Below are 26,833 nucleotides of genomic sequence, written 5' to 3'. Positions count from 1 at the left end.
CACGCCTCTCCACCAGTCCCAATCTCGCCCCGTTTTTGAAAGCCCTGCCTAATCCTATTTTTTTGTTGAGTCCCTAATCCCTCCTGCAAGTGAATGCCAGTAAGAGTTTCTCTTGCCATTTTGTAGTCCATCTCCATTCTACCTTGTTATTTCTCTCATACCTTATGTTCCTGTCAAACCACGACCTCCTTCCTTCCCCTTGTTTACTGTCCAGAGCACCTACCACATTGCCTTGTATGCAGCAAGTGTTCCATGTATGGTGAGTGAACAAAAGGAAACATTTCAAAGGATTTAAAACTGCGAACATGAGAAACGTGAACAAACAAGCTGTGGGATACTACATACGTAACACAACTGTTCCACTCCGGGTTGGGAAATGTGTGAAAAATACATCTGAGTTTATTATTTCAGTACAGTATAATACAGGATTGTGGCAACAAAAAATAAAAACTAAGATGGATTGATATAAATATGCTAAAGCCTAGTTTATCAGTTAGGAAAATGATACAAGTCTCCTGTTCTGTTATAAAGTCTGTAAAGAGAAAAGATTTATACTGTACACAAAGGATTCCTTTCCAAGAGCTGTAAGGTGGAGAAAGGGGAAAGCCAAACGATTGCAAGGATGGCTTTAAGGAACACGGTCTGGCCAGCCAGCCCATCCCTTCTTAGGAGGCCCCCGTTGGGCTTCCTTGCGCCTATAAACAGACATTCTATTTCTAATGCAATCCTTCTTCCCCGAAGGACCAGGTCACTTGTTCCTATTAAGACACACTTGCATCTTTGTGGTCCCATTTCAAAGCTGCTCACGTTGACAGATTGGAGGCTGGGCTTGTCTACCTCTCTTCTGCCCTAGATGGTGGTATCCAGGAGGGGCTGGCCTTGATCTGTCTTCTGGTCTGACAGAATACATTCTGACATCAGACCTGAATCCCTGAAAACTTCCAAATGGGGAAGTACCCATGAAAATATATCCTTTCTCTTCTGCCAGTTCTCCCCTCACTTGTCCTGTGTGATGGCTCATGGAGAAATCTGGGTAAGGAAGCACCGCCGTGGGGTGCTTTCTGAAGTGGAAGAAGTAGGGTCTCCTGTGATTTCAGGGAATGGGCTGTTCTTGGTCATGGCCGCATGTTGTCTTGAATCCAGGCTAGGTAATTAGTGACCTTGGTGTATACACCCGGAACATCTTTCCTCCCACAGCCAAGGCCCCAACTGATGATTCCAACCAAAGTCATGTGGTTGTCCTGCATACACACCAAGGGGCCTCCTGAGTCACCCTGCAAAAGAGAACCGGTTAGTTTGCCAAAAATGCAGACTCGGGGGGAGGGTCAGAGTTAATCATTGCAGCGTTAATACTGTATTCTTCAAAGTGCTTGCTTCAGAGAGGGAAAATTTGCTCTCAATGATCTTGATCCTTGAGAGAATTAGATTCTATCTACATTGTAAAGTGAAACTGAGATACCTGCTTAGACATTTCAGGGCTCAACCCTGGTTTTAATCCCCCACTTGGTAGCTGTGTGACCTTAGGCTAACTGTGCTTTGATATTCTTATCTGTAAAATAGAGACAAGACTATCTACCTTATGAGATGCTGTTGGGAATTAGTTGGGAGAAAGCTTGAAATGATGGGAGAGCGATGTATGACGCTTAGTAAAACTCTTGGTGATTGTTGGCTGTTATTGTCTGACTGAGTCAAAACAATTTTTTGTTTTTGTTTTAACTTAAAACTTGCAGCTACATCATGGTTCCACTTTGCAAACAACGTTTTTATGACTGTTGAGCTGGGTGGTACAGCTGAGGTTTCTGAAGAAACGATTCAAAAGAGGCCAAAGGTTGTCAAGGAACCCAGGGAGGAAATGCTGGTAGGATCACCTTCCAGAAGACAGTCCACAAAGTCTTCAGGCAAGATCCTGGCCTTCCTTCTTCCATAAGGCCCCTCGCCCCAGCCCCTCAGTGGAGAGGCTGGCACACATAGGCACGAAAATGTCTCGTCAACAGGCCTGGGCTGTATTTAGGTCCTCCTACTGCAGATTGGATAGCATTGTCTTGCTATCATGAAACAGAAGGACTGATAAGGATACTTAGATACTTATCAGATAACTCTGAGAAGGATGCCAACACAGCCTAAAATGGTTTGCTTTCCCAGGGTCTTGGGGCGGAATGTGCATTTTTGAAACTTATTTCTCACAAATCCCCCCTCTCCTGCTTCCCAGTAAATTGCTGGTCCTCCTCCCCTTCTACAAAGCGGACTCCAATTCACCAGCACCGACACAAGTCAAGAATTTCTTAATTCGTGTTGATTTATCCATCACTTCAATAGTCAATTAATTGCCTGGGCTTACAGGAAATCTTGAACAGGTGGAGTTTCCTGTGTAGACACTGGGGAAATTTCCTGCAGTTTAGATTTCTTAACTTTGGGTAACTTTGATCTTTCTCCAATTGCTTTATTCTCTGAGGCCCTCGTCTAGAATTCCCAGCGCCTCACTGAGATGGAACCCTCCATTCTGGCTCTAACTTGTTCTCAGTCTCCGGAGGACTCAGGATGGAGAGGTGCTCGTGTTTACCTGGCAGGCGTCATGCAGGTTCGCCTGGTTCCCTCCAGTCCGTGTGTCCCCAGCACACAGCATGTTGTCCGTGATGGTCCTGTTAGACAAGTACTGCGACGTGCAGCGGCTGGCCGGGTACAGTCTGACGTGCGCCTCCTTCAGCCGCTCAGAATAGAAAGGAGAGGCTGAAACAGAGGAGGGAAGGTGACTTGATGGCCTTAGGGAAAGTTCTTTGTAAATGTTCTGGAAGGAGAACGCCAAATTCTCCAATAACGGCTCACATTTATCAAGCTTCTACACATATTAGGTTGAATCCTATGGAATTGCAAATATTTTATTGTTTTGACTTACAAAACCAGCAATTTTATCGATTCAACCCAGAGTTTCTCAATAGCAGCACTATTGACATTTTAGACCAGATAATTCTTGGGGGGCGGGGTGCGCGGAGGGGCTGTCCTGTGCATTGTGGATGTTTGACAACACCCTTGGCTTCTCTTTAATGCCAGTATAAACCTCCTTCCTGAGTTTTAACAATCAAAAATGCCTCCAGACATTGCCAAAAGTGTTCTGGGGGCAAAATCACCCCAGTTGAGAACCACTGGTTTAATCTCATTTAACCCTCATAATCTAATGAGGTGGCTGGTTCGATCCCTCTCTTACCAGTGAGAACTGGGGCTTGGAGCAGTGTAAAAAGCCATGTCCAGGGTCACACTGCTGGCAAGGTGCAGAGCTAGCATTTGAACACAGGTCTTCACGGCTACAGAGTCCAAGAACCCACACCCTTAATTACCATACTCCACTTCTTATCAGAACCTTCTTGAAATCTCAAGCTCTTCAAAGCACTTGTACTACTGAGACCCTCCTTGACCTGCACAGTGACCCTGTGAGGCAGGGAGGGCGGACGATGCCTACAGTTACACAGCAACAGGGTCTGGACGGGCTAGAACCACTCTCGAGACCACGTCTTGCTGTCTGGTCAGCAACTGCACCCCTGCTGTCCTGCACTGTCAGGACGGGCTGAAACTGCCTTCCACTTACTCGCCTCGTGCTTGCCGTAGCCAGACAGCTCACATTCCGTCCAGTCGGGCAGCTGCAGGTCGGCTTCAGGGAGGCAGACGGTGCGGACAGTGTCGCTCTCCTGGGCACACTGCATGGAATCCGACTTCAGCTGCAGCAGTGCTGGGAAGGGGAGGGAGGGAGGGAAAAAGCCCAGTGTGAAGGGCTGCTTCGGATCTCAGGGCAGGACGATGAAGGAGAGGGCGAGGGTTTGGAAGGAGGAGCTGCACTCGTGTGGGTGAGTGTTGTGCGATCTAGAGTTTGAACTGGAGCAGGGAGAATAATGACAACTTACCAATGTCATTGTCGTAAGTGTCATCATCAAATTCCTGATGGACGATGTACTTTTCTACTTCAAACTTCTGCTCCTCCTCTCCAGGGACCAATCGGTATGTTCTGCCCAAGACCACCTTAAGGTGATGGGGAGGAAACCTAGTGGAGAAATGGACTTAGCATGCTCTTCCTGCTGTGAGGTTTCCTCCAATGGCCTGGTTTCAAGGCCTTGCAGTAGGACAACTTCCAGGGTTTTCTAGGTCCCTACCTCTCCTGGAAGCAGTGGGCAGCAGACAGGAGCCAGCAAGAACTGATCAGTATTCCCCCACACAAAAACCTCTCTCCTGGTGTCTTCCTGTTCTTGGCAAAGATGGCGGCCTGCCACGGATGAGAGGCAATGTCCGCGTAGAGTCCTCCTTTAATGCGAAACTGAGGCTGCGTATACTGTCTCAGGCCACAGGTGGCTGGGGGAAGAAAAGACAGAGAAGGGAGATGAGACCTGTGGGCCTGAGGTGAAGTCCTTGAGCGCCATCTGGGCTTCTTCTCTTGAAACCCCAAGTTTCTGCAGGCTATTGCACTTCTCAGTCCCATGGTCATGAAAACCACAGCTTTCCTTTGTTGAGTACACAGTGTGTGCCAACCACTGTATCCACATTATCTTTAACCGTCACAGTGCTGGACTTCAGAGAGGCTGTGAAATTCCTGCCCGAGGTCACCATGGCACCTGGATTAGTCTAGATCTCTCTAACTCCCAAACTGGGGATCTGCTATGCTTCATTACCTCTAGTTTTTTCCCGCAGCTGCCTCCTGGCTTAAGAAATAATGAAGCATTGCAACCTCATCCCGGGGAATGTCTACCCCATTTCTTTTCCACCTCTCCTTCCTTCCCAGCCTTCAAGGCCCGGCTGAAGTCTACTTCCTCATGAAGCTTGCCTAACAGTCCCAGCCCACTGGGCTCTTGAGCGAGCTTCTGATGTGGCTCTCTGAGGACCTGGGCTGTGAGTTAGCTGGTAGCTTGTGTCTCACCTGCTCAGTTAGACTCTGTTCCAGCCAGAGGAACATTCTGGCTGATCTGTGTGTTCACAGGAACTGAGTAATAATAATCTATTCTCAGATAATTTCCAAACTAAAGTTTTATTTTTTTAGCAAATGTGCCAACTGGAATTTTCTCTCTGTCTCCCACCCCCGTCACTAACCCAGTTCCCCTGTGTTAACAGGGTTCTGTGAGAAAAGTGGGGGAGTTCACAGAAGTACAAGTCTTAGAGTGAGAGGATGTGGGGCTCCCACCTCTACCTCTCAGAGCTCAGCAAGCTTGGGCAGGACCCGTGACTTCTGAGAGATCGTTTCCTAGTCGGTAAACTGGAGAGAGGGAGATGACCTCTCGCCACACTGCTGGGGGAGGCTGGGAGAGCCCTTTGTTATCTAGGGAGCCACACATTTGAACTACCCTCCTCCTCATAGTCACCACTACTGTCATCACCATCATTAATAAAGTCAGCTAGAGAGAAAAGTTTACAGCCTACTGAACTGTAAGGGAACTCGGTGTGTTCTCGTCTTTCTTTTTTCCCCTCCCCAACACCCTCGTGCATGGGATGGGAGGTGGATACCTGCCCAAAAGTGTTGTCATCCCATCCATTCAGTAATTGAAGCCCCCTCCCCACCAAGGCCTGGCCTTCCTGAAAATCTGGCAGCAACACAATCTGAAGCAGACAGCTGTGAAGACACAGGAAGTGGCAGAGGAAATGGTCAAGAAGTGAGGCTAGGTAAAGAGAGGTGGCCAAGGGCCAGCCCTTACAGCACTGGGGTACGTCACAGTATTCCCACGTCAGCTTGCGGTCCTTCAGCACATGGCACCAAGGCTTGGCATCCCCATCTGGATTCCTAGATGAAAGGAGTTTAAGGTTTTCAATCACATCACGAGCCATGTAAGAGCGGAAGGAGGCTCAGCGAACTAAAGGCAAATACACTGAGCAGGGCGGGAGGACCCTGAGTCCTCGACTTGGCTCTGCACAGACCTCACCATCGGAAAACAACTTCAACTTCGCTTTTCTATGAGCAACATAACATTCTCATCTCACGGGCATGTTGGGAGGAACTCTGAGCTGTGATGTGAGGAAACTCTTAGGATTTGTTGGAATAAAAATGCCACGTGAGAGTGGAGCAGACGAGGACTAAGTGGCCATGGGACAGCACCTCTAACTTGGGATTTGGGTTGAAAAACTGGTGGACTTTGCTTTTCATAATAGGTGTTATTCTAGCAAATGCAAAGTTGGACTGGATGATATCCACGATTCTTTCCAACCCAGTGGGTCCTACATATAACTTTAGGCATCAATTCTTCTCCCACCCCACGCCCTAATCCTGCCTTCTTCCCAGACATGAACCTCTTAGAGACCCTGTGCTCCGTACCGGCAGTAATTGTGCTTGCCCAGGCCCAGTGCCTGGGCGTTGGTCATCCACGCTGTATAAACCTTGCCTATCAGGGTCATGGAATTCCACTGGAGGCAGGAGGAACCAGACGTGGTGAGGCTGTGGGTGCCGCGGTATGCCAATCCTCTTCCAGTGTAGCAGTCCCCATTTTTTTCTGGAACAAAAGAAATCTCAAACTGAAACAGAACTGATTAAATGCTAAAGTAGGCAAGTTGAGGTTTGCAGCAGGGCCTGAAGTGGAGCTGCTGGCCTGAGAAGTCGAAGGCAGCCAGTCCACCTGGGAGAAGGGTGTGGTCCCATCCTAACCTCCCCTTTCCCTCTTCAAGTGCTTTTATATGGGCATGGCAAATGGCTTTCATCTGGAGCGCCAACTTCCGTCAACTGGATGGATCTCTAAGATCATCTAGACGGGGGAGTCCTAACCTGGACCGGATCCTGGGGGATGGGGAGGATGCTTTAGAGCGACTGTAAACAGTCCTCAAATTCACAGATAGATCAGCATTACCTGGAGGTCGATTGCACGGTATTTTTGTACATGTATACTTAGAACTTTAAAACATGTTTTTCACACTATTGTAATAAATAACAACTATTTTGAAAGCACCACTGAATTCATAGCACTTTTTTTCCTCCCCAAAGTCCCAGTACATAGTTGTATATCCCAGTTGTAGGTCCCTCTAGTCTTTCTGTGTGGGGTGCTGCCACAGCCTGGCTTGATGAATGGTGTGTAGGCCCACTCCCAGGATTCGAACCTGCCAATCCTGGGCTGCCGAAGTGGACTGCGCAAACTTCACCACTACGCAACCAGGCTGGCCCCTCGTAGTACTTTTTTGTAACTTAGAATTTTTTAAATCTGGGAAATTTTCTCACATTAAAAGTCTTTAAAGGGAGAGAGAGATTGAGACATAGGCCCATCAGTCACAAAGGGAGAATCTCCATCCATCTTCAGAAGGACTGGAAAGCACGGATGCAGCCCCATCTTCTCCTCTGTAGGTGAGGAAACTGAGGCTCAGGGGTAAAGAGGTTAGCTCAAGCCAGTTAGAGGCCAAGCCCGGGAGAGGACCTGAATCTCCTGACTTTCTTCCTTCCGGAACCAAAATGACGAGCTACCAGCCTGCTCCTTCGTCTCCACAGCCGTAGAAAGACTGTCAGCCCCGTCCTCCCGCCTCTTCGCCCCATCCCCACAGGGGAGGGTGGGAAGGCCGCACTCACCCTTGGAGCAGCTGGGTGTGCTGCACGGCTCGGAGCTGTACTTCCCCGCCTTGAAGACGTAGCACCAGGGCTTCGAGTCTTGGTCTGGGTTTCTGGAAAAGTCAGGCAGGGTGGGCCAGGGGAGGTTAAAAGCGAAGACTCCCTCTCAGCCCCAAGGCCTTTGCATCCTCTTCTGGGGCGAGTTAGTGCACCCTGGGTTGTACCCAGGATACTTGTACCACATTCGGTGGCAGTGGGACCCAGTTATTGTCTTCATCTGGAGATGAAGTAGGGTTTAAGGAGATGTGTATGGGTGCCAAGGGGACAAGGGGTGGACTGTGATGGTTAGTTTTATGTGTTAACTTGGCTAGGCTATAGCGCCCAGTTATTTAATCAGATACCAGCCTGGGTGTTGTTGTGAAGGGACTGTGCAGATGTAGCTAACATCTACAATTAGTCCACGTTAGTAAAGGAGACTGTCCTTGATAACGTGGGTGGGCCTCGTGCAATCAGTAAATGGCCTTCAGAGCAGAAGCTGAGAAGATGTTCTGCCTTGAGACTGCAACATCAACTCTTGTCTGAGTTTCCAGCTTGCTGGGCTCCCTGTAGCCCCCACAATCATATGAGCTAATTCCTAAAATAAACCGCTATGTGTGTACATATATCCTCTTGTTTCTCTTTCTCTGGAGATCCCTGACAGATCTGATACAGGTCTTTTCCCCACTGTAACAGCTTCTCATGAGAAAAACCTCAGCAGTCAGGAGATGGCCCTCTCACCTGCAGTAATTGTGGTTCCCGAGGCCCAGCCTGATGGCATCTGGTCTCCGCCCATTGTAGGGCTTCAGGGCCAGTACACTGCTGTTCCAGTTGACACACTCGGACCCACTCTCTGCTGTGCTCCACGTGCCCCTATAGGTGACACCCTGGTCCTCGTAGCATGTGGCACTGGCATCTGATTGAAAGCAAGACACATGACACCTCACATATGAATCCCCCTTTCATTTAGTTTTTCAAAGGGGTTTCCCATCCACTCTGTCATCACCCCAAACCAATGAGCAGCTGGCTGCTGAAACGACTGGAGCGCCAGAGGTCAGTGCGGGGGCTGGGGTCACCCAGCAGACTGGTGGCAGAGCCAGACTCCAGAGTCACCCCCAAGGCTCTGCCCACTGGGCCGGGCACTTTGGTTCCTAACCAACCCCTGGATGACCCTTCCCTGTGTCCACCCGACACGTGCCCCTGTCACCACACACTTCCTTTCCTTTCTGGGTGGATTTGATAATTGGGGTTTCAGTTCCTCTCACACCACCCCCCACCACTCACCTATTTCACAGCGTTTCCCAACAAATCCTTCAGGGCACTGGCAGACAAAATCTGAGAAATACAGAGCCTGCCAACACGTCCCCCCATTGAAGCACCGTGGTTCGCTGCAACCTGTCCAGTGTAAACAAGGAAACCGCTAATTATTTTCCAAGTAGCTCCAAGAATAACAGGAGATAAAGTTTTAAGAGCGCTCTCCACACGTCGGGCGCTATTCTAAGCAGTTTCCAAAAATTAACTCATCAAATCCTCCCAGCAAACCATGAAATCTGCACTATGATTATCCTCATTTCACAGGAGGAAACTGAGGCTCGGCAGCTGAAGGTGTCTGCCTGAGGTCACACAGCCTCGCTCCTTTTTTGCTGGCACCTTCCCCCCCCCCCCCCACCTCAGGCAGAACTGGAGGGAATCTGCATGTGAAGATTTGAACAGCGGGGGACCATGAGTGACAGGGTATGGCCCATGGGACTGTGGTGAAGCCCAAAGCCTGGGCTGGAGTCGTGCGTACCTTTGACGGGCACCGAGTGGCACTGCGGCCGGCCACTGTCGCACCAGCAGTATTCAACCCGGTTGCCCCTGAGCATGGGGCGCAGCCACGACTCGTGTTGCCGGTAGGTCATCTGTGTTTTTTCATCCCTGCAGGTCACTATAACAAAAGACAGGCTGCCCTCTTTAGGGCGCATCTCACCGAAACTGACCCCCCAGCCACCCCACCGTCCTTCTCAGACAAGCCCTCCCTCCTTCTCGGTGTAACCCAGCCTTTAGTCCTTTCTTGCTCTCAGCTGGAAGACAACAAATGCCTAATACTTTGTCAGCAAAGATCCTTGTTATTGTTTGTCCTCTGATGGGTCCTTGTTTTGAAATAATTTATCTATCAAAATACATTTATTGAGTAATACTCTAATTTTTCATTTTGATTCATCAAAAATATACACATGTATATAACTGCCTACCAGAGTTTTTGATCCACGTGAGTATCACCACACTGAAATAATGCATTTCTGGCCCCAAACAAAGAAAACTGACATTTTAGTCCATGCAGAAAATGTGCTGCTTCCCTTAGTGCTTGTGGTGTAATGAAAATAGTGGAAGTACTTCCGTTAACATTCTTTCCCTTTCTCTCTCTGCAAACCAGAATGCCACCTTAAAAACTCTTTAACTTTTAATTATTTAAAGAAGCAACCTGTGCTCATTGTAGATAACGCTGTTGTTTCTTTTGAGGGTCTGTTGGAGCCAGGAGACCCCGTAGGAAACGCTGTGCTGTCCCACAGTGAGGGCACTCAGAGTTAAGGTGTGACTTGCTGGGGAAGCTTCCAGTTTCAAAGGGAGTTGCAAAGACTCCCAGACCCAAAGGCACTGGGTCACGAAGGAGATGAGGCCCTAGGTGGTAGTTTTGGACCTGTGGCTGGGCCTAGACTTCTTGAAATCAGAGTCAAGACAATCCGGCTGTTAGAATTTTTACTCTTGGAATCCTAGCGGGCGTGTTCCTCAGATTTCTAGAGTCGCTCTGGACAGTCTTATACAGAGCGTCTTCTCACACCACTTAGGGGAGGTGCCCGTTATCCCCACTCTACCAACCAAAAGAGACAGAGGCGCAGAGATGTTAGTTAGCAAAGATGCCGAGCGGACTCCAGAGGGATGGAATCACTGCCCAGGGAAAGACCCCAGAGGAGCAGGACAGCTGTGGCTGGCAGCACTGCGGCCTCGGGCGAGTCACAGCATCTCCCCAGGCTCTGTTTCTCATCCCTGTAACAGGACTTTGGGCCACTGAGCTCGTGGGCTCCCTGACAGCCTGACTCCGTTCCTGTCCTCAGAACCCAGCTCGCTGGCTTCAGCTACCTGGGGCAATGGTGAGTGAGTGATGGAAGGGCGACTCAGGTATCTTTGCAGAATCACCCTGCAAATTTCACCCTCATCCAGCTTAAGTTTGCAGGTCGTGGGGAGAAGATAAATCCCCCGACAGCCTGAGGCACCCTGAGCCCCCATGCCCTGAGCCTGCCTCCGGCCTCCGGCCATCCATTTCATCTTACCTCTGTAAGATCTGGCTCCTCTTCTGAATAGCGTGTGCGTGTGCGTTTCCTGCAAAGAAACCAGGGATGGAGGAAGGATCAGCGCATGCTGGGTGTCTTAAGAAGAAAGGTGGCCAGGGGCCAGCCCCGTGGCCGAGTGGTTAAGTTCGCGCGCTCTGCTTCAGCAGCCCAGGGTTTCCCTGGTTCGGATCCTGGGCACGGACATGGCACCGCTCATTGGGCCATGCTGAGGCAGCATCCCACATGCCACAACTAGAAGGACTCACGACTAAAATAGGCAACTATGTGCCGGGGGGACTTGGGGAGAAAAAGGAAAAATAAAATCTTTAAAACAAAAAAAAGAATAAAGGTGGCCAAAGCAGAAGACTATCCATCAACCCACCGATCAGATGCCACCTCTCCAGAGAGTCCCTCTCCAGTAACTGGCCCTCGGCAGAATGTCCATTTCTTCCCTTCTCGTCTAATTTTTCCTCCCCTTCTGGACTAGCATGTCCAAAAGAACTTTCTGAATGATGGAAATGTTTAATATCTGTGCTAATACGGTAGCCACTAGACACATGTTGCGACTGAGCACTTTTAATGTGGCTGGTGTGACTGAACTGAATTTTTAATTTTATTAGTTTTAAATTGAAATAGCTACATGTGGCTAGTGGCTCCATATTGGACGGTGGAGATGCAGCGCCCGGCTCTTCCATGTAGCGCCCGGCTCCTCCACATAGCCATCCTGACACTCCCTTCCCTAAACTCCTGCGGCTCAGGCACTGCTCCTGGGCCTCACATGACACCCTTTGTTGCAGGGCATTTTCAGAGACCATGTGTATTGTGTGGCTTCCGTCCCAACTAGACAGTAAGCAGCATGAGGGCAGCTTGCCTGCATTGACGGCTCACAGCACTTGCCTTGTCTTTTATAAATACTTTATGGGTTAATTCAAACACATTCTTTAAAAATACCCCAGAGGGGCTGGCCCGGTGGCACAGCAGTTAAGTTCGCATGTTCCACTTTGGTGGCCCGGGGTTCGCCGGTTTGGATCCCAGGTGTGGACGTATGCACCACTTGGCAAGCCATGCTGTGGCAGGCATGCCAGATATAAAGTACAGGAAGATGGGCATGGATGCTAGCTCAGGGCCAGTCTTCCTCAGCACAAAAGGAGGAAGATTGGTGGCAAACGTTAGCTTAGGGCTAATCTTACTCAAAAAAAAAAAAAAGGGTTGATACGTGTGTTTGGTGGCTCTGGCCCTCTGTCCCTTTGCCCCTCCACTCGACACCATCCCCCCCTTGGGGCCTGGTTACACTGAGGAGCATCTAGAAGTGGCACAGCCTTGAGGGGCAGGGCACACACAGGGGGACTGCACGCCTACCTGGCTGGGCAAAATGAAGAGTGCTCCACAAAGCAGCAGCACACACAGCAGCTCCCTCTTCATTTTGTTCTTCATTTCTTCGGAGCGTCCCTTAAATTCTAGAGAAGAGAGGAAAAAAGCTTAGTTGTGTGACCTGAGAGATTAAAGAGTACGAGAAAGTTGAAGAACCTGCAACTTTATCACGGTGGGGCCTCCAGCATCAGCTCCCACAGCAGGAAATGCCACGACAAGGACCTAGAAGACATTTGTTTTTTATCGTATGCATTTTTTTTTTTTGAGGAAGATTAGCCTTGAGCTAATATCTGTGGTCAATCCTCCTCTTTTTTTTTTTTTTTTAAAGATTGGCACCTGGGCTAACAACTGTTGCCAATCTTCCTTTTTTTTTTTTTTAGGATTAAATCCTCCTCTTTTTGCTAAGGAAGACTGGCCCTGAGCTAACATCCGTGCCCATCTTCCTCTACTTTATATGTGGGACGCCTACCACAGCATGGCTTGCCAAGTAGTGCCATGTCCGCACCCAGGATCCAAACCAGCGAACCCTGGGCCTCCGAAGCCGAACATGCGAACTTAACCGCTGTGCCACTGGGCCGGCACCTGTATGTATATTTTATTATGGTAAAATACACATAGCATAAAATTTACCATCTTAACCATTTTTTAGTGTACAGCTCAGTGGCATTAAGAACATTCACACGGTTCTGCAGCCATCACTGCCCTCCATCTCCAAACTTTCGTCCTCCCAAACTTTGACTACACGCCCATCAAACCACAGCTCCCCAGCCCTGGCACCCGCCCTTCTACTTTCTGTCTCTGTGAGTTTGACGACTCGAGCTACCTCCTAGAAGTGGAGTCACACAGCATTTGTCCTTTTGTGACTGGCTTATTTCACTGAGCATAATCCCCTCAAAGTTTATCCATGTTGTAGCGTGTGTCAGAATTTCCTTCTTTTTTAAGGCTGAATAATATTCCACTGTCTGTATAGACCACATTTTGTTGACCCATTCATCCACTCATGGACACAGGTTGCTGGAAGATGGTTTTGCCCAGAGACGTCTATGGGCTGAGGGGTGAGCCCATCTCTGGCCTTCGCTGCAGCCGGGGACCACAGTGAGTTGGCTTGGTTTCTCTGGAAGTAAATTCCTGTCCTGGGGTTGGCTAGATGGAGCCACAGCAATGTCCCCTGTCTAACTTTTTCTGAGGACACTGTAGGGATCTTATTGCCGGCACATCACGGAACCAGCCGACCTCAGATTGCCCCAGCTCTTCCACTGACAACTTCAAGTCCACCTCGTCCAACAAAGGAAAGACTCCAGCGCGCCCGCTGCCCCCTCCCCCTCGGACCGGCTGCCTCCTTTTTATAGACAGGCTCTGCTTGGTGCAGATTCGCAGCGAGGAGTGGAGGCATCTGGTCTTGGGCCATTAGACTCAGATCTTCCTGGACCCAGAATTCCTGGTTTCCATGTGCCTTTTTCCAGCGGTCTTGCCCTCAGCAGCCCAAAGTAGGTTGGTTGGTCAGGGTGTTATTTTGTGGTCTGGCAGGCCCACTCACTCCTGCGTTCAGGAGAATTAAATCTGGGCATTTCTTCCCTTGACTCATTTCCCTTCAGTCACAACAACTTCAGGTCCCACCCCTCCCCCTCTTCCCAAGGATCTGAAGGGCCCTGCTGGTTCAGAGGCTTCCAGAACTTCCATCCTGGCCTGGCTGCGGCTCTGGCTCCTTCTCTGTTTCTTCACAAACAACTCCCCTGCTGAAGTGCCCTTCCCCTCCCACGGCCCCGAGCTCCCTTCAGAGCAAGGATAAAAATATAGGGGGTGGGGGTGGGAAACTGTACGCTGCACAGATTCTGCTGGGGCTGCTGGTGACGGGAGGGAAAGGGAGCCGGGGTGAGGGAGCCTCCCCTGCCTGCCCGGCCCATCGTGAGAAAGAAGCGCAGGATCTGGCCCTTTGTTCTAATTTGGTGCGCCCAAGCCCCTTCCTGGGCAGGGTGGGGGCCCTTCCTCACTCCTAGGGGGAAGCTTGTCACTCCTGACCACTTCCAGAAGAAAGAAGTAGCAAGTTGAGGCCAGCCAACACAGGAGCACAGCCTGGAATCTTCCTATCACAGGGAATTGTTCCAGATTTTCTTTCTAAGCTTTCCTCAAATTTCCCCTTTCTCAAAATTTCCCAAAATCCCTCTCAAATGTTCCTTCTTAATTTTATCCCATTACTTATAACCTTTGAAAATAGATCTTCTTAAATGTGTTTCTTTCTGACGTTAATCCTTTTTCCTGTATTTATAGATTGTCCCACCCTTTGTTATCTCAGGCCTTGAGGCTGGGAGGAGCTCTAAACTCTGAGGACTTTATGAAGAAATTCTGCATAAGACAATGAAGGAGTGAGTGAATGAAGCAGCAGCCAGGCGAGGAAGTAAGCGGCCGGCCCTTTCCACACACTCGCTCCCCCAGGCCCAGGGGATGCTTTTGGCTTTTCTCTGGATGCCCGCCAAGGTGCTGTTTTATATCAAGAACTCCAGGTCCGCCTAAATGGAACACAATTCTAGATAGTGGAAAATTGCAAAGTGAGAAGTGAAGTATTAACACATTTGCATTCCCTGGACAGCTGGGGAGGAGTGAGCCTTGGGGACGTGTGTAAAGTCTCCAGCAGCTGCATCGTGTTAAACCCTTTGCCACTAGGGAATCAGCACTGGGGGAAAGGGGCATGGCTTTGTCTCCTCCCGGGACAGTGAGACGGTCTCGCCTCTATCAGTCCTTGTCCTCCTCCACCTCTGCTGGCCCTCCTGGGGCTTGAGCTGAGCCACTGCCGGAGAGTCTCTCACACAAGGCGCCGGCTCCCTCCCCGCTGCACAGAGGCAATGAGAGCAGCCGGACAGGCCCAACGGGTGAGAGGATGACAAAGAAATGAGTCACCGCCAGCAGAGTGAAGACAAGGGAGAAAGGAGAGGGAGGGAAGATGTGTCCTTGTTTTGCCTTTGTTAGAGAGGTGGGTGTGGAGGGCTGGGGGCAGCGCCTGGACAAAGAGCAGAGTGAATGCCAGGAATCCGGGGGGCCACGCCGGACAGACTTCCACCTCGTGGACCACAGGCTCCCACCCAAGGGAGAAGCACCAGGTGCTCATAATGGGGCCAGGGTGGGACGTGAGATTTGAAGAATAAGTGTAAGAAATCCTTTGGACGCTCATTTTATAAATACAGAGACTTGTAATTTTTTTTCTATGTTCTCTTCCTTTTGCTGTGTTTAATGGTTTCCCAGAATCAAAGAACTAAAAAAACAAGGAAGCAAGAGGAAGGAAGGAAAGAAGGAACGAAGAAAGGGAGCAAGGAAGGAAGAGAGGGAAGGAAAAAGAAATCCATGAGGCTGTCTCACTTTAGTTAGACTGGAGTCCCTGAATCCCTGAGAGCATCAGTGTGTGAGAGCAGCAGTGGAATGGCCAAGAGGCCTGAGGTCCCCAAGGTGTCAAGGCTCCAGCCCTGGCAGGCCAACCCTAGCACACAAAGTTGATTTTTGCAGATTTGCAAAAGGCACCCTCTCTGGTGGGTGGAGTTCAACAGACACAAAGTCTGGCAAGTTGACAAAGAATCGGTGCAAATTAGAAAAAATAGCGCACATGGCTTGGCAAATAAAGCGTGGCCTGGATTTCAAGGACGTCAGGCGTCCTTGTGCGGGACCCAGCCTGCAGGTCTGCATTCGGCAGCCTCCTGGGCTTCCAGAGCATCTCTGACCTTGCTGCCTGGAAACCGTGTTGGGTCCTGCTGGCTGCAGCAACAGAGTGGCTCAGTTCACTGGCCCTCTGAACAACCGTGGATGATGTCTGCTCTAGGGAAAAAGAATGGAACAATAGTCTGGTAACCAGGGAGGGGATTACTCTAGAGCCAAGGATGTGTGCCATTGTGGCCAAGAAATCAATGATCACACCAGCCAGAAACTCAGCGTTCACTTCTGCAGTGGTAACACGGGGGATGCTGACTGACGGGCAAAAGTTAACAAATGTTTGCGCGCAGACTGGGTGAAGCTGTTGGAATGGCAGCAGGACAGCTCAAGGACAGACCTGGGACAGGAGATGAAGTGTTGTCCTCAGTGTCTTTCCACTTCCCTTTGCATGACCTTTCCCTCCACTCTCCTGCCCTCTCCATCTTCCCCAGAAAAACCTGCTTTCAGGAAAGGGACTGACACACTCGCTCACAGATTAAAATGGCTGCACAACAATTAACGCGCAGCCCTTCCATATTTTGAGATGTAAAATCTGCTCCCAGGGATGCAAAATCAAGCGGGCTGGACTCTCAAGCTTTCCTCCAGGGTACCATTCTGTGATTTTCATTGTTGTGAGAACAAATGATACGCAGTGAATGCACACGTGCTGTGTAAACTGTGAAACCCTAGTGAGCGGGTAGAGGCACTTTTATGTAAATACTTCCCCACGTGCTGTAAAGTGATTTGCAATAACAAAACTGTACAAATGCAGTCAATCAATCAATCAATCAAGTTCTGTGAGTCTAGCTACATACGGTGCAATCGCCCCAGACGCTACAGAACTCAAGGGCTTGTAGTTTCCACTCTTGCCAGCAAAAAAAGTCAGAAACATGAGCAAGCTGGAGGAGGATGGAAATTCAAGGGAAAAACAAAAGTAAATTGATACTATTATCAACTTTTACACAGTGTGCAAGGTCTGCTACCTGAGTCTTTGGTAAAGGAGATTCTTGGGTTACTCTTGCTTTGCAAAGCTGCTGTGGAAATCTAAGTAAGAAAGAGTCAGGCTCCAGGAATACAAATACCCTAAAATGACTCATGGCTTTAAAACAACCACCCTCCCTCTACCCCCAACCACCATGGCCCAGAATGGATGCCAACAAATTAGAAAAGAAACGGTCAGAACTCATTGGAATGGCAAAGGCATGTCACTAGGGTCAGGACAAGAGATGAGGTGAGATGGGAGGAAGAACCATGCCTTGGAAAGGGTGATGAGCTCCCAGAAAAGCTCCCCTTTTCATGGGCCAGAGGCAGAGCTCAGGACAGGAGCCGTTAGCCTGGCAGCTCTGGCCCCATTTAGGCAGGTCCTGCTTTTTATGGAGGCCCTGCTCTCAGAATAAAAACCATTTTCAAAAACTGCCATACACAACCAGAAGAACCTGCAGCTAAGATATGCAATTATGTATGGGGGGTGGGGGTGGGGGGGATTTGGGGAAATAAAGCAGAAAGAAAAAAAAGAAGATTGGCAACAGTTGTTAGCTCAGGTGCCAATCTTTAAAAAAAAAAAACCTGCCATCATATAAGCAATTTTTAACTTCTCAAAAAGGTGATTTTCTATATGCCAAACCTCATTTTCTCTCTTCTTGAACAGATCTCTTTATAACGAAGGGACAGGAGAGGCAGAGTCTGTTTCTTATCTAATTTGATCAATTCCAATTAAGTGACTAGAATCCTCTCCTGGCAACGCACCTCCCACTCCCCCCACCCCCCAGCCCCAACTCCACTCAATTACTCAGGGCAGAATGCTCCCCAAAGCACCTGCAAAATAGAGGCATCTGAGCTGCACCTAAGTTATATGACATGAACCTGGCTACTCAGGAAGATCTATACTGAGCAGTGTCATCTCCTCAACTCTCCACCCTCTGCCAGGTAATCCTGGTTATTCGGAGGAACTAGGGCAGTGTGGGTTATGGGTCTAGGAAAACAGAAGTCCATCCTGCATCCTATCATCATCCTGCCTCCTCCTGCGATAAAAACAAATGAAATTCTTTCCTAATAAACTTACATCCTTGTGAAGAAAAAACAAGCTTCAGCTGGCAAAAGCTAAGCCCTTTAGTCAGTACAACAAAATGTTAAGCCCCAAGTCTGAATCCCAAAACCCTGTAATCTAATGTTAATCTACAAGCGTCTTGTTAAGAATGAGGCTAGTTCCTCTCGTTCCTTCCACTCCCTGGAGTAAACATCACTATGAGGTAATTCAATACGCGATAATTCTTCAGTCTACCTGGAGATCTCAACACACTTGAATCAGGAAAAAATGGTCGGAAGCTTTCATTGTATTATTACATGAATTTGTCCACATTTTACTGGGCTCACGTGGAAGAGACATGATAGCATATTTCTGAGAAATGTGTGTGGATTAATGCCACTTACTCAACAGGTATTTGAGTACTTACTGCTTACCAGGAATGCACAGAATCATTTAAGGCGATATTACTATCTTGTTTTTACAGATGAGAGAATTGAACTTCATAGAAGTCTAAGGGCCTTTGGCCCTAAGGTGACACACCTTCTAAGGTGGTGTCAGGATTCAAACCCCAGATCCCCAGTTCTTCTACTGAAAACCCAACATTCTTTCCACTCTTCCTTACTGTGTCCTGACGCTGGATTATGAGGTTTTCAATGTGCTCAGAGCTGCTACTTGAGAGGAGCAGCATGTTGCAATGCAAGGAGCATGGCCTCTGGAGCCTCAGCTTCAAACTCCCACTCCCACTTACAGGCTGCATGGTTTCCTGGTTTTTCTCTTGGCTAATCATTTCCGCCTTGCTGAGTCGTTACGGCAAATAGAGAAGAAACAGGCAGGTAAAGGCCCTATGCCATGGCTGGTGCACAGTAGGGTTAACCGTACTCACTGTCATGAGCATCCTTCAGAAATGGGAGCACAAAAGTTTGCAGCTTCTCCCTGGAACGATAACTAGAAGCTTCCACAGCAGAAGGGATGCCAAGCTCTATGGGGTCCTCATCATGTTCAAGTGTTATTACCATACAGTTCCCAGATCACCTGGACATCTCATGGTAACCTATAACCCAGGCCTTTACAACTGACATACAAGTTCATGCCCTTCATCTACGTGCACAGATCAGTATTAACAGGAGCCATTATTTCCTGAATATGAGGTGGTGTCTTTCATCCTACTTTTAATCTGTTTTTTTATTTGCCTTTCCCAGGCCTATTTACACCACACAAGCCAGGGCTATTCTGGACTCTCCAAGGAAGTTGGAATTAGCTGCCGGGACGAACTGGAAGATAGGCCCTCATGACTGATAAGGCCCATCTGATGCAGACCACAGGATGTTTGAAAACCAGAGACCTTTCACAGGAGAAATGAGGAAACAGGAGCTTCCCAGAAAAACAAACCCACCTTCCCTTTCTCTCTGCAGCCCGGGGGGGCAGACACCGCCTCTTGCTACAATGAGGCAAAATAAAGCAAGTTTCTCTTTTCTGTGAACATGCCAAAATGTCAATAGCTGGCAGAGATCAAGGCGACTGGTAGTCTCTCTTTTAGGTTATTCGTAATAGGTTACTGGGTTCAGCTTCTCCGTGGAGACCCCTGTCGCCTACCTTCAAGAAACTCAGCTGACATCAAACTGCTCCTGCAAAGATCTCTAACCAAGGGGCTTGGGAACCTCCCTGGGGGCAATCCTCCCAGGCCTGTCAGATGCCCTCCCATCCACCTCCACCCTCAGCCCCTGCTCAGTCCAATGTCCTCCCTTCCTGGATTCCCAGGTGATGATTCACTCACTCTATGTATTCACACCATCAGACATTTATTGAGCACCAACCGTGCACCAGGGACAGGTTCCGTTGTATAAAGAGACATATGTTCTATCTTCAAAACCTCATAGTTTGGGAAGAGGACAGACAAGAAACTAGACAATGACAGCACAGTGTGAGCAGCACTGGGGATGGAAGGGGGGCGTGCAGAGGAAGAACCGGTCCTGCCAGAAGGTGGGGGAAGGGGATCTCTCTCCCTCTTGTTGAGGTGGGGGGCAGTCAAGCTTGGCTTTCTGGAATGGATACTATATAAGCTGTTTATTAAACAAGAGTAGGAGTTAGCCAGGCAATGAAGGGGTGTTCCTGACAGAGCATATCCCCAAGATGGACCCACCATTTGGGGCCCAGGGTAACAGCAGCAAGCAGCTTACTCTTGGGCAAAAACACTTTCTTCAGGCAAAGGAGTATGATTCACAGAGCGCAGGCTCCTTCTTCAAGGGTATTCCCAGGAGGAAGTGTGGCTTGGAAAGCCCAAGAGTTCTAAAGATGTAGGGGCCTTTGGGGAGAAGTTCAGTGTGGATTCCCTAATGCCTAGTTGTAAGTTAATGGGATATTTGTGACTATATAATAAACAGAAAAGGCTCTTAATACAAAAGTTTCCCAGTGTCTGGGTTCAGCCTGACCTTGAAGTGGTCACTTCAGAGGCTCCAGGTAGAAGCAGGTCTTGCAGGTCAATTCCCAAACAAAGCTCTTCAAGCCACTGGTGTTATGTGTCAAGAGCATCACATAGCCATCCTGGGCACCTCGGCTGGGCCTATTGGCCAAGAGTCACCTCTGGATCATGGCCATTGGCACAGATGGTGCTGGGCAGCCGCTAAGGACCCTCAGTTGTATTAGTTCTATAGGAGGAACGACTGGTTAGCATTTCCCAGGTAATCATCATCAGCATCAGGACTTGCCTGAGTCATCCCTTCAAAAACCATTTATGAAATGCCTGTGTGTGCCTGGTTCATTTTCCCTTCTGTGATAGGTCTTATTTTCCAGGTGATCACGAGGTTTATCCTTCCCTCTGTCCCTTTCTACGGAAGTCTATTTCCCAGGCAGGATAGTGGAATATAAGATGTACAAAATATCACGAAGAAAATGTGCTGTCCTTATATGTAAGTAGACAACTAAGCCAGTATCAGAAGACCACGTGGCTGGACTTGGGGTTGGACCAGGGAGGACGATCTCTAAGATTCTCTCGCTCTACCTTTCTGTGAGTCTAACTCATCCTCACTTTTCTATCCGGTTCGATTTGAGACCCAACACATGGTTATATAAGCTGGTTAAGTAGGATGAGGTGTAGAGCCTGAAAACTATGGACAGAATTTTTCTCCATGAGAAGCAAATGACCCAAAGAAGGGATGAACAGAATATTCTGGTCACTTGTTCAACCTAGCCATCTTATCAGAACAGATGAAAATCACTCACAGAAAATAGAAATTTTATTCTGAGACTACCATGCCAAATAACCAGGTGAAAGTGAACATTTCAACTAAAAACTCAAAATTTTCCTTACCAGCAGACACTTGTCTCAGATAAGCACATGAATTTTGAATTTTGACCGGAGCCAAGTCCAATCCATTGCTATGAACGATGTTGCCACTTCAGCTGTCTGATCAAAATAACCTGCATTCGCTCTGGAAGCTTTGGAAGTCCTGAAGCCAGCACTTCTCCTTCCAAATGATGATCCTAGCCAAAGGGCCCCTTAAGCTGCTATAAAACCCTGTGACCAGAAGAACTCCTGTTGGCGGAAAAGTAACAGGCCTCACCTGCACAGTAAGTTTCCCCCAATGCTCTGTGGGCCTGGCCACTCATTTCTGAAAGCCTTGCAAGGTTATGGTCACCAGGCGTGGCTGGGCTGCTTGTTACAATAGTTTGAAATGCACTGATCATCGACTCTTAGGCCCTGGGGAAATAAAAGGCGAGTCCAGTCTGGGAATCTTGCCTCAGTGAGCACACACTAACAGTCTCACTGCTCTTCTCAGCTACGCCCTGGTGGCATGAACCGTCCCAGGCCTGCGATGCAGCACAGACACTGTGAGACTGATACGAGGTCTCACAAAGTAAACTGATGAGCTGGGGGAGTCTGGACAGAGACTGAGCCATTTGGGCAGAGGGTAGCTATTATTGGCTCTTGACAAGATCCAGAGATTCGAGGCTGGCATCTCTGAGAACATTTTAGGTTGAATAAATTGATGAGTGGGATGGGACTATTTCTATTTCAATATTCACGGCGCCCTTGCTGGTGCTCAGCGTCTGGCTCTGCTCTCACAGGAAGCACTCACCCGGCAGCTCACACTGACCGTCATATATTGATTCTGGACAAGTCAGTGTCTAGATTGCAGGAGGAGTCTTCCTGCCCACAGGCAAGAATTGCAAGAAAGTCCCTTTGAGGGAACTCAGCTTAACAGTTGGATTTGCAGAATTTCTTCATGGGATTGCAAATCTACCCACACACACATATAATTTTTTCTCTCATCAATCGGCTGCAGGAGACCACCATTATTATTCCAACTTGGCCACCAAATAAGCGTCTTTGCGCTTGAGTTTGTCAATAGTTACCTGGGAGCTCAGCATGTTTTCCTCCTTCCCTTCCTGCCTCCCTCCCTCACTGTGAGGATAAGAAAACAAAGATAATAACAGTGAAAATCTAGAGAGCCCCCCCCGCTATGCCTCCTGCAGAGAGCTTTAGGAATAAAAGACACTGATGTCAGTTTCCCCTGTAATTGAAAAGTCCTTAAAGAGGACCTCACGCTGGGCAAGAAGCCAGAGGACAAAACTGACCAGTGAAGATGCCGGGCATGGGGGGAGGTCCAAGACCTTTCTACAGCATTCTCCTCCTTCTCTTTCCCAGTACTTCCAACCCAGCGGATCATGCTCTGGAGGTAAGTCACTCTCTGCCCCATCCCCAGCTTCAGTCCCGTAAGGGGCTCATTTGGGGAGAGAGGCAGCCAGACACCCCCAAGGGCACTCCGGCCCTGACGGCCCTGACAGCCGTGTGTCCCGAAAGCAGCTGATTTTTTCATTTCTTGCCCGTTAGTCACGAGATGCTTTCATTGTCTATTGAGAGCATTTCTGTATAATTCTTTTCACTTTCCCCTTTACTCTGCATGAGAGATTTCTTCTCCAAGACATTTCTTCTGCCTCCTAGTCTCTCTCCTCCCTCACCACCCCCACCCCTCCAGAACACTTCAGCCTCTCCCCATTCAATGCAGACTCAGGAAGAAATCTCCCTTTGGGCGCAGATTCCAGTTTACCCTTTTTGCCTGAATTACAAAGTCGGTCCCTCACTTAGGCATTCCTTTACAGGCTCAGTTTGCCGGGGAGACTTTTAAGAGAGAGAAGAGGAGATGTGTGGACACAGAGGCACAGAATTCAACCTACCGCGCTCCTTCCTTCCTTCCTTCCTTCCTTCCTTCGGAGAGGCTTTCTCTGCAGCCCGGGGATCTTGCAGGACCTCAGCTCCAATCTCCCTGCACAGCTCTGGCCTCCTTTAAATTTCAAGGCAGGGGGTGGGGTCGGTGGCCCTGGGTGGGCGGGTTCCTCTGCAGCGGGAGGATGCCCAGTGGACAGGGCCACGGAGGAGCCAAGCCGGGGCGGGCCTGTTTTTATAAAGAGGGGGAGGAAGTGCATGATGGAAACAGCTCTGCCCATCCTGGCTTCAGGCCAGTCTGATTATTCACAGTCCTGATGTCATCAAATCACAGGAATTCGGGAGTTGGATGGGACCTGAAGAATCATCTTCCTTTAGAATCCTAGTCTCAACGACCTAAAGGGGACCCTCGGGATGAGCTGGCTCTAAGCCCCTAGCGTGAAAAGAAGTGTTTACAATTCTAAACAAACACGCGCCCTGAGCAGACAAGGGGCCCTTCGGGGATCCCCAGCAGTAACTCTGCCCCTCTGGACACAGAGGTTGGGAGGACTGAACAGGTGGGCCAGTGCCCTCCAGACAGAGGAAATGCCGAGGGTTGGAGCGTTGGGGGGAGGGTGGGGCGGTGAACGAGGCTCACCTGCCATGGAAAGTGCCCTGCCTGGAAGCTGCTTCCTCAGGCCCCTGCCCGTCCCCTCCCCAGCTCTATAACCTCAGGGAGAATCGTTTTCACCTCTCTGTAAAGTGAAGGGCAGGAATGGGTGGTCGCTGAGGTCTTTGCAGCTCCAGCCTTCTTGAGTGGGACCATGGAACAGGGGGGGCCCTGCGCCAGTGCTCTGCTGAACTGTTCTGCACAGCCTTGCCTGAAATTCCGTCACTAGCCATCCATCCCTTAAGTGGCCGGAGCTTTTCAGTGCCGTGGCATGTGCTCTTAAATGTAAGTGCTCCTGGAAAAGGATAACCTGTTTTGACCTGTTGACTTGATCACCTTGCAGATCACTCATAAAGAAGAGCAGCGCGTGTAGGAGAAAGGCTGGGCTTGAGTCGGCTGTACCAGTAATGAGGGATGTGACCTCAGCTTTCCAATTATGCTGAGCTTTCGAATCTGCAGGTTACGTGCGACTGGAGAGAGGTCCCTGGTGCATCACAGGGCTCTCAGTAAGCAGCATGTGTTATTACTGGAAAGTGTATAGCTGAGACACGGCATGTGAAAGTAAGAAAGAAGTAAGAGAAAGGATGCCAGGAGAGGGAACAGGAGGTTGGCAGAGGGAATTGTGGGATGACCAGCTATTCTAGGAGAGGCCAAATTCCATATATTCAGATCTGAAATATGCTCATATTTGTCAGGCGATGAGAGCTGACTTTGAGGCTGGAAAAGAAGGCAGTTGTGGCCAAAATCAAATGGTTTTTCAGTATTTTTATCAGGCCACAGCTCTGGCAACGGCCCTTGCAGATCGGAGACAGGAGGACTGAGTTAGCTACAGAGCACTGGAGACAGGACATCAGAGAAGCTGCAGCAGAGGGTGGCCTGGGGTCTCTCTCCTGGAACGTGTAACCAGAAGGAGGGTCAGACGCTTTTGTTTGCATTTTGGTTCAGCAGGGGTTGGGGGCGGGATGGTAGTGTGACTTTGATTTGACCTCCTGTGGAGGATAATTTGCTCCTGAACGATCACGTTAAACCCTTAGATCCCTGAGAGACTGCAGTCTGGGTACTGGGTCCTGAAGCCTGAGCAGGGAGCAGACAGACGGGGCAGGAGGGGCGTACAGGGCGGTGGAGGAGGGAGCAGGGAGAGTCCTGCCCCCGCCCGTCAGGACGCCTGCAGCGGCACCTTTAGAAACAAGTTGCCATAGGTTTTCAGCCCTAATTCAAATGCAAATTTGATCGGTTAACCTTCAAAGGAGTCTCCTGTGGGGCAAGGCTGTCTGCTGGGCCCCGGGGGCCTGCGGGGGATCTTGAGGGAGAGGGCGGACCGAGCCAGGACACTGCGAGGAGAGGGTGTTCAGGTGACCCACAGGTGCCCCTGAGCGTTGCTGAAATACACCCAGATGACTCAGCCCAGTGAACACGCCGGTCCTACGAACGGGGCCTTTGTGCTCCTACTCATTTGAGATTGTTCTCCGTTTCACAAATTCCACGGAAGCTGAGAAGGAGGAATGGGTGCAGGGAGGCTGTGCGGTTACAATGGGGGCCTTGATTTTAGTCAAGGGATTGCTGTGGGGGAAGAAAAGATAAAAAGAAATCTTGATGAAATCACATTCTGGGAAAACTGTATCAAAGGCCTTTGCTTTCAAGGAAAAGAAAGAAACCCAGGTGCAGATAACACGGAGGCAAAGTGGGCGCGGGCGGCTGGAAGGAAGTAGCGGGAGAGCTTTCCCAGCCGGCGCTGTTTCTGTGGGCGACCCCTCCCCCGCAGGACGCGTGACTCACCAGCGGGGCCCTAATCGCCCGAGTTGACGCAGGGATGGGGCATCGGAAGGAGGACCACGCTGAGACCCCATCGGCTGCGTAAGAAATGATGTAATGTCTGTAGAAACTTGAGGAAAAGAGAGATGGATCAGAGGCTTATGACGAGATGGTTTGGGACCAGAAGACAGATTTTGTGCACAGTCTCAGAACGTTTAATTTTGGTAGCCATCTGGTTTTTCAGGGGGTGGATAGATACCACAGCGGGTTTGAAGTGGATCTTATTGTGGTGTGCCCTGTCGAGGCTTTCCTCCACACTGGAGACTCTCACGGTGGGCAGCTGCACCGGGGACGCGAATGCCCCAAACAGCCAGAAACGTCAGTCAGACAGGCCGACTGCAGGGGAAGCGCCCTCGCAAGCAGTGGTTCTGCGGCCAGCTGGTGGCGCAGCGGTTAGGTTCTGCTCTGCACCTCGGCAGCCCCGAGTTTGCGGGCTCGGATCCTGGGTAAGGACCTACAGAAGCTGAGCTGTGGTAGCATCCCACTAGAACGACTTACAACTAGGATATAACTATGTGCTGGGGCTTGGGGGGGGGGAGGGCAGGAAGATTGGCAACAGATGTTAGCTCAGGGCCAATCTTCCTCACCTAAAAGGAAAAAAAACGGTTGTTCTTGTTGAGAAATATTCACCTGGTGGTATGAGTTCTTTGCACTATTCTTGCAACTCTTCTGTAAGTTTAAAATTATTTCAAAATAAAAAGATAAAAACTGGATTATTCTCTTGGAGTAGTAATTCAACTTCTGAATATTTAGTGCAATGAAATAAAAACTTTAAATTCCTATACAAGAAAACAATATGTACAAAACATTATGTTGGCTGTCTAAAAACTAAAAGTAACATATGTCCAAAAATAGGGCAATAGCACTATATAACACGTCAGTATAGTGCAATATTGTGTAGCCATTATTAGGATTGATAATATAATTATATAGAATCTCAAAGTCAATCATGAGTTACCTTACCGAAAAGAATTGGAAAAGAACTTTGGCTATGAACTGTGATGTGAGCTATATAAATACCATGCATCTGTGTGGATCAAGATTGGAAGAGAAAAATCCGGTGTTGGAGTGTGGTAAGCTTTGGGTGAGCTTCTTGCAGTCCAGCACTTGTAAACTGCTTTAAGAAAAAGAGGCTTACTCACTGCACACTGGATCCAGGCGAGTCTGAGTGAGCCCGGCAGTGTCTCTCTGACATGGGCACTGAGGTCAGACGTGTCTTGAATACATCTCAGCTTCAGTCAGTTACTTGATGGAGGGGATTGAGTGTCTCAGGTTGGCCTCCCAATTCCCTGGGACA

At 49.2% G+C, this 26,833-nt stretch overlaps 1 protein-coding gene across 1 annotated transcript; it reads right to left on the bottom strand.

Moving 5' to 3' along the window:
- Positions 1-369: 369 nt before the first annotated feature.
- Positions 370-23,287, bottom strand: PLAT (plasminogen activator, tissue type). Its single transcript, XM_014837774.3, has 14 exons — positions 23,087-23,287; positions 12,199-12,296; positions 10,840-10,888; positions 9,318-9,455; positions 8,813-8,923; positions 8,270-8,444; positions 7,514-7,605; positions 6,281-6,455; positions 5,667-5,752; positions 4,140-4,335; positions 3,894-4,030; positions 3,581-3,721; positions 2,561-2,727; positions 370-1,274 (listed from the first exon to the last, which is right to left on the bottom strand). Exons 2-14 carry the CDS (start codon positions 12,271-12,273, stop codon positions 1,116-1,118), a joined length of 1,701 nt encoding a protein of 566 aa, XP_014693260.1. The 5' UTR covers positions 12,274-12,296; positions 23,087-23,287; the 3' UTR covers positions 370-1,115.
- Between the last annotated feature and the right edge of the window lie 3,546 nt (positions 23,288-26,833).

Source organism: Equus asinus, chromosome 27 (genome assembly GCF_041296235.1).
Source record: "Equus asinus isolate D_3611 breed Donkey chromosome 27, EquAss-T2T_v2, whole genome shotgun sequence".
In the NCBI taxonomy this organism is placed as follows: domain Eukaryota; kingdom Metazoa; phylum Chordata; class Mammalia; order Perissodactyla; family Equidae; genus Equus; species Equus asinus.
This window is presented reverse-complemented; position numbering and strand designations above follow the sequence as displayed.

Coding starts and splice junctions, on each gene's coding strand:
- PLAT (XM_014837774.3), bottom strand. CDS start 12,273: ATGAAGAACAAAATGAAGAGGGAGCTGCTGTGTGTGCTGCTGCTTTGT. Junction 9,456..10,839: donor AGGAGCCAGATCTTACAGAG/GTAAGATGAAAT, acceptor CTTTTGTTATAG/TGACCTGCAGGGATGAAAAA. Junction 2,728..3,580: donor CTACGGCAAGCACGAGGCGA/GTAAGTGGAAGG, acceptor CCTCTGTTTCAG/CCTCTCCTTTCTATTCTGAG.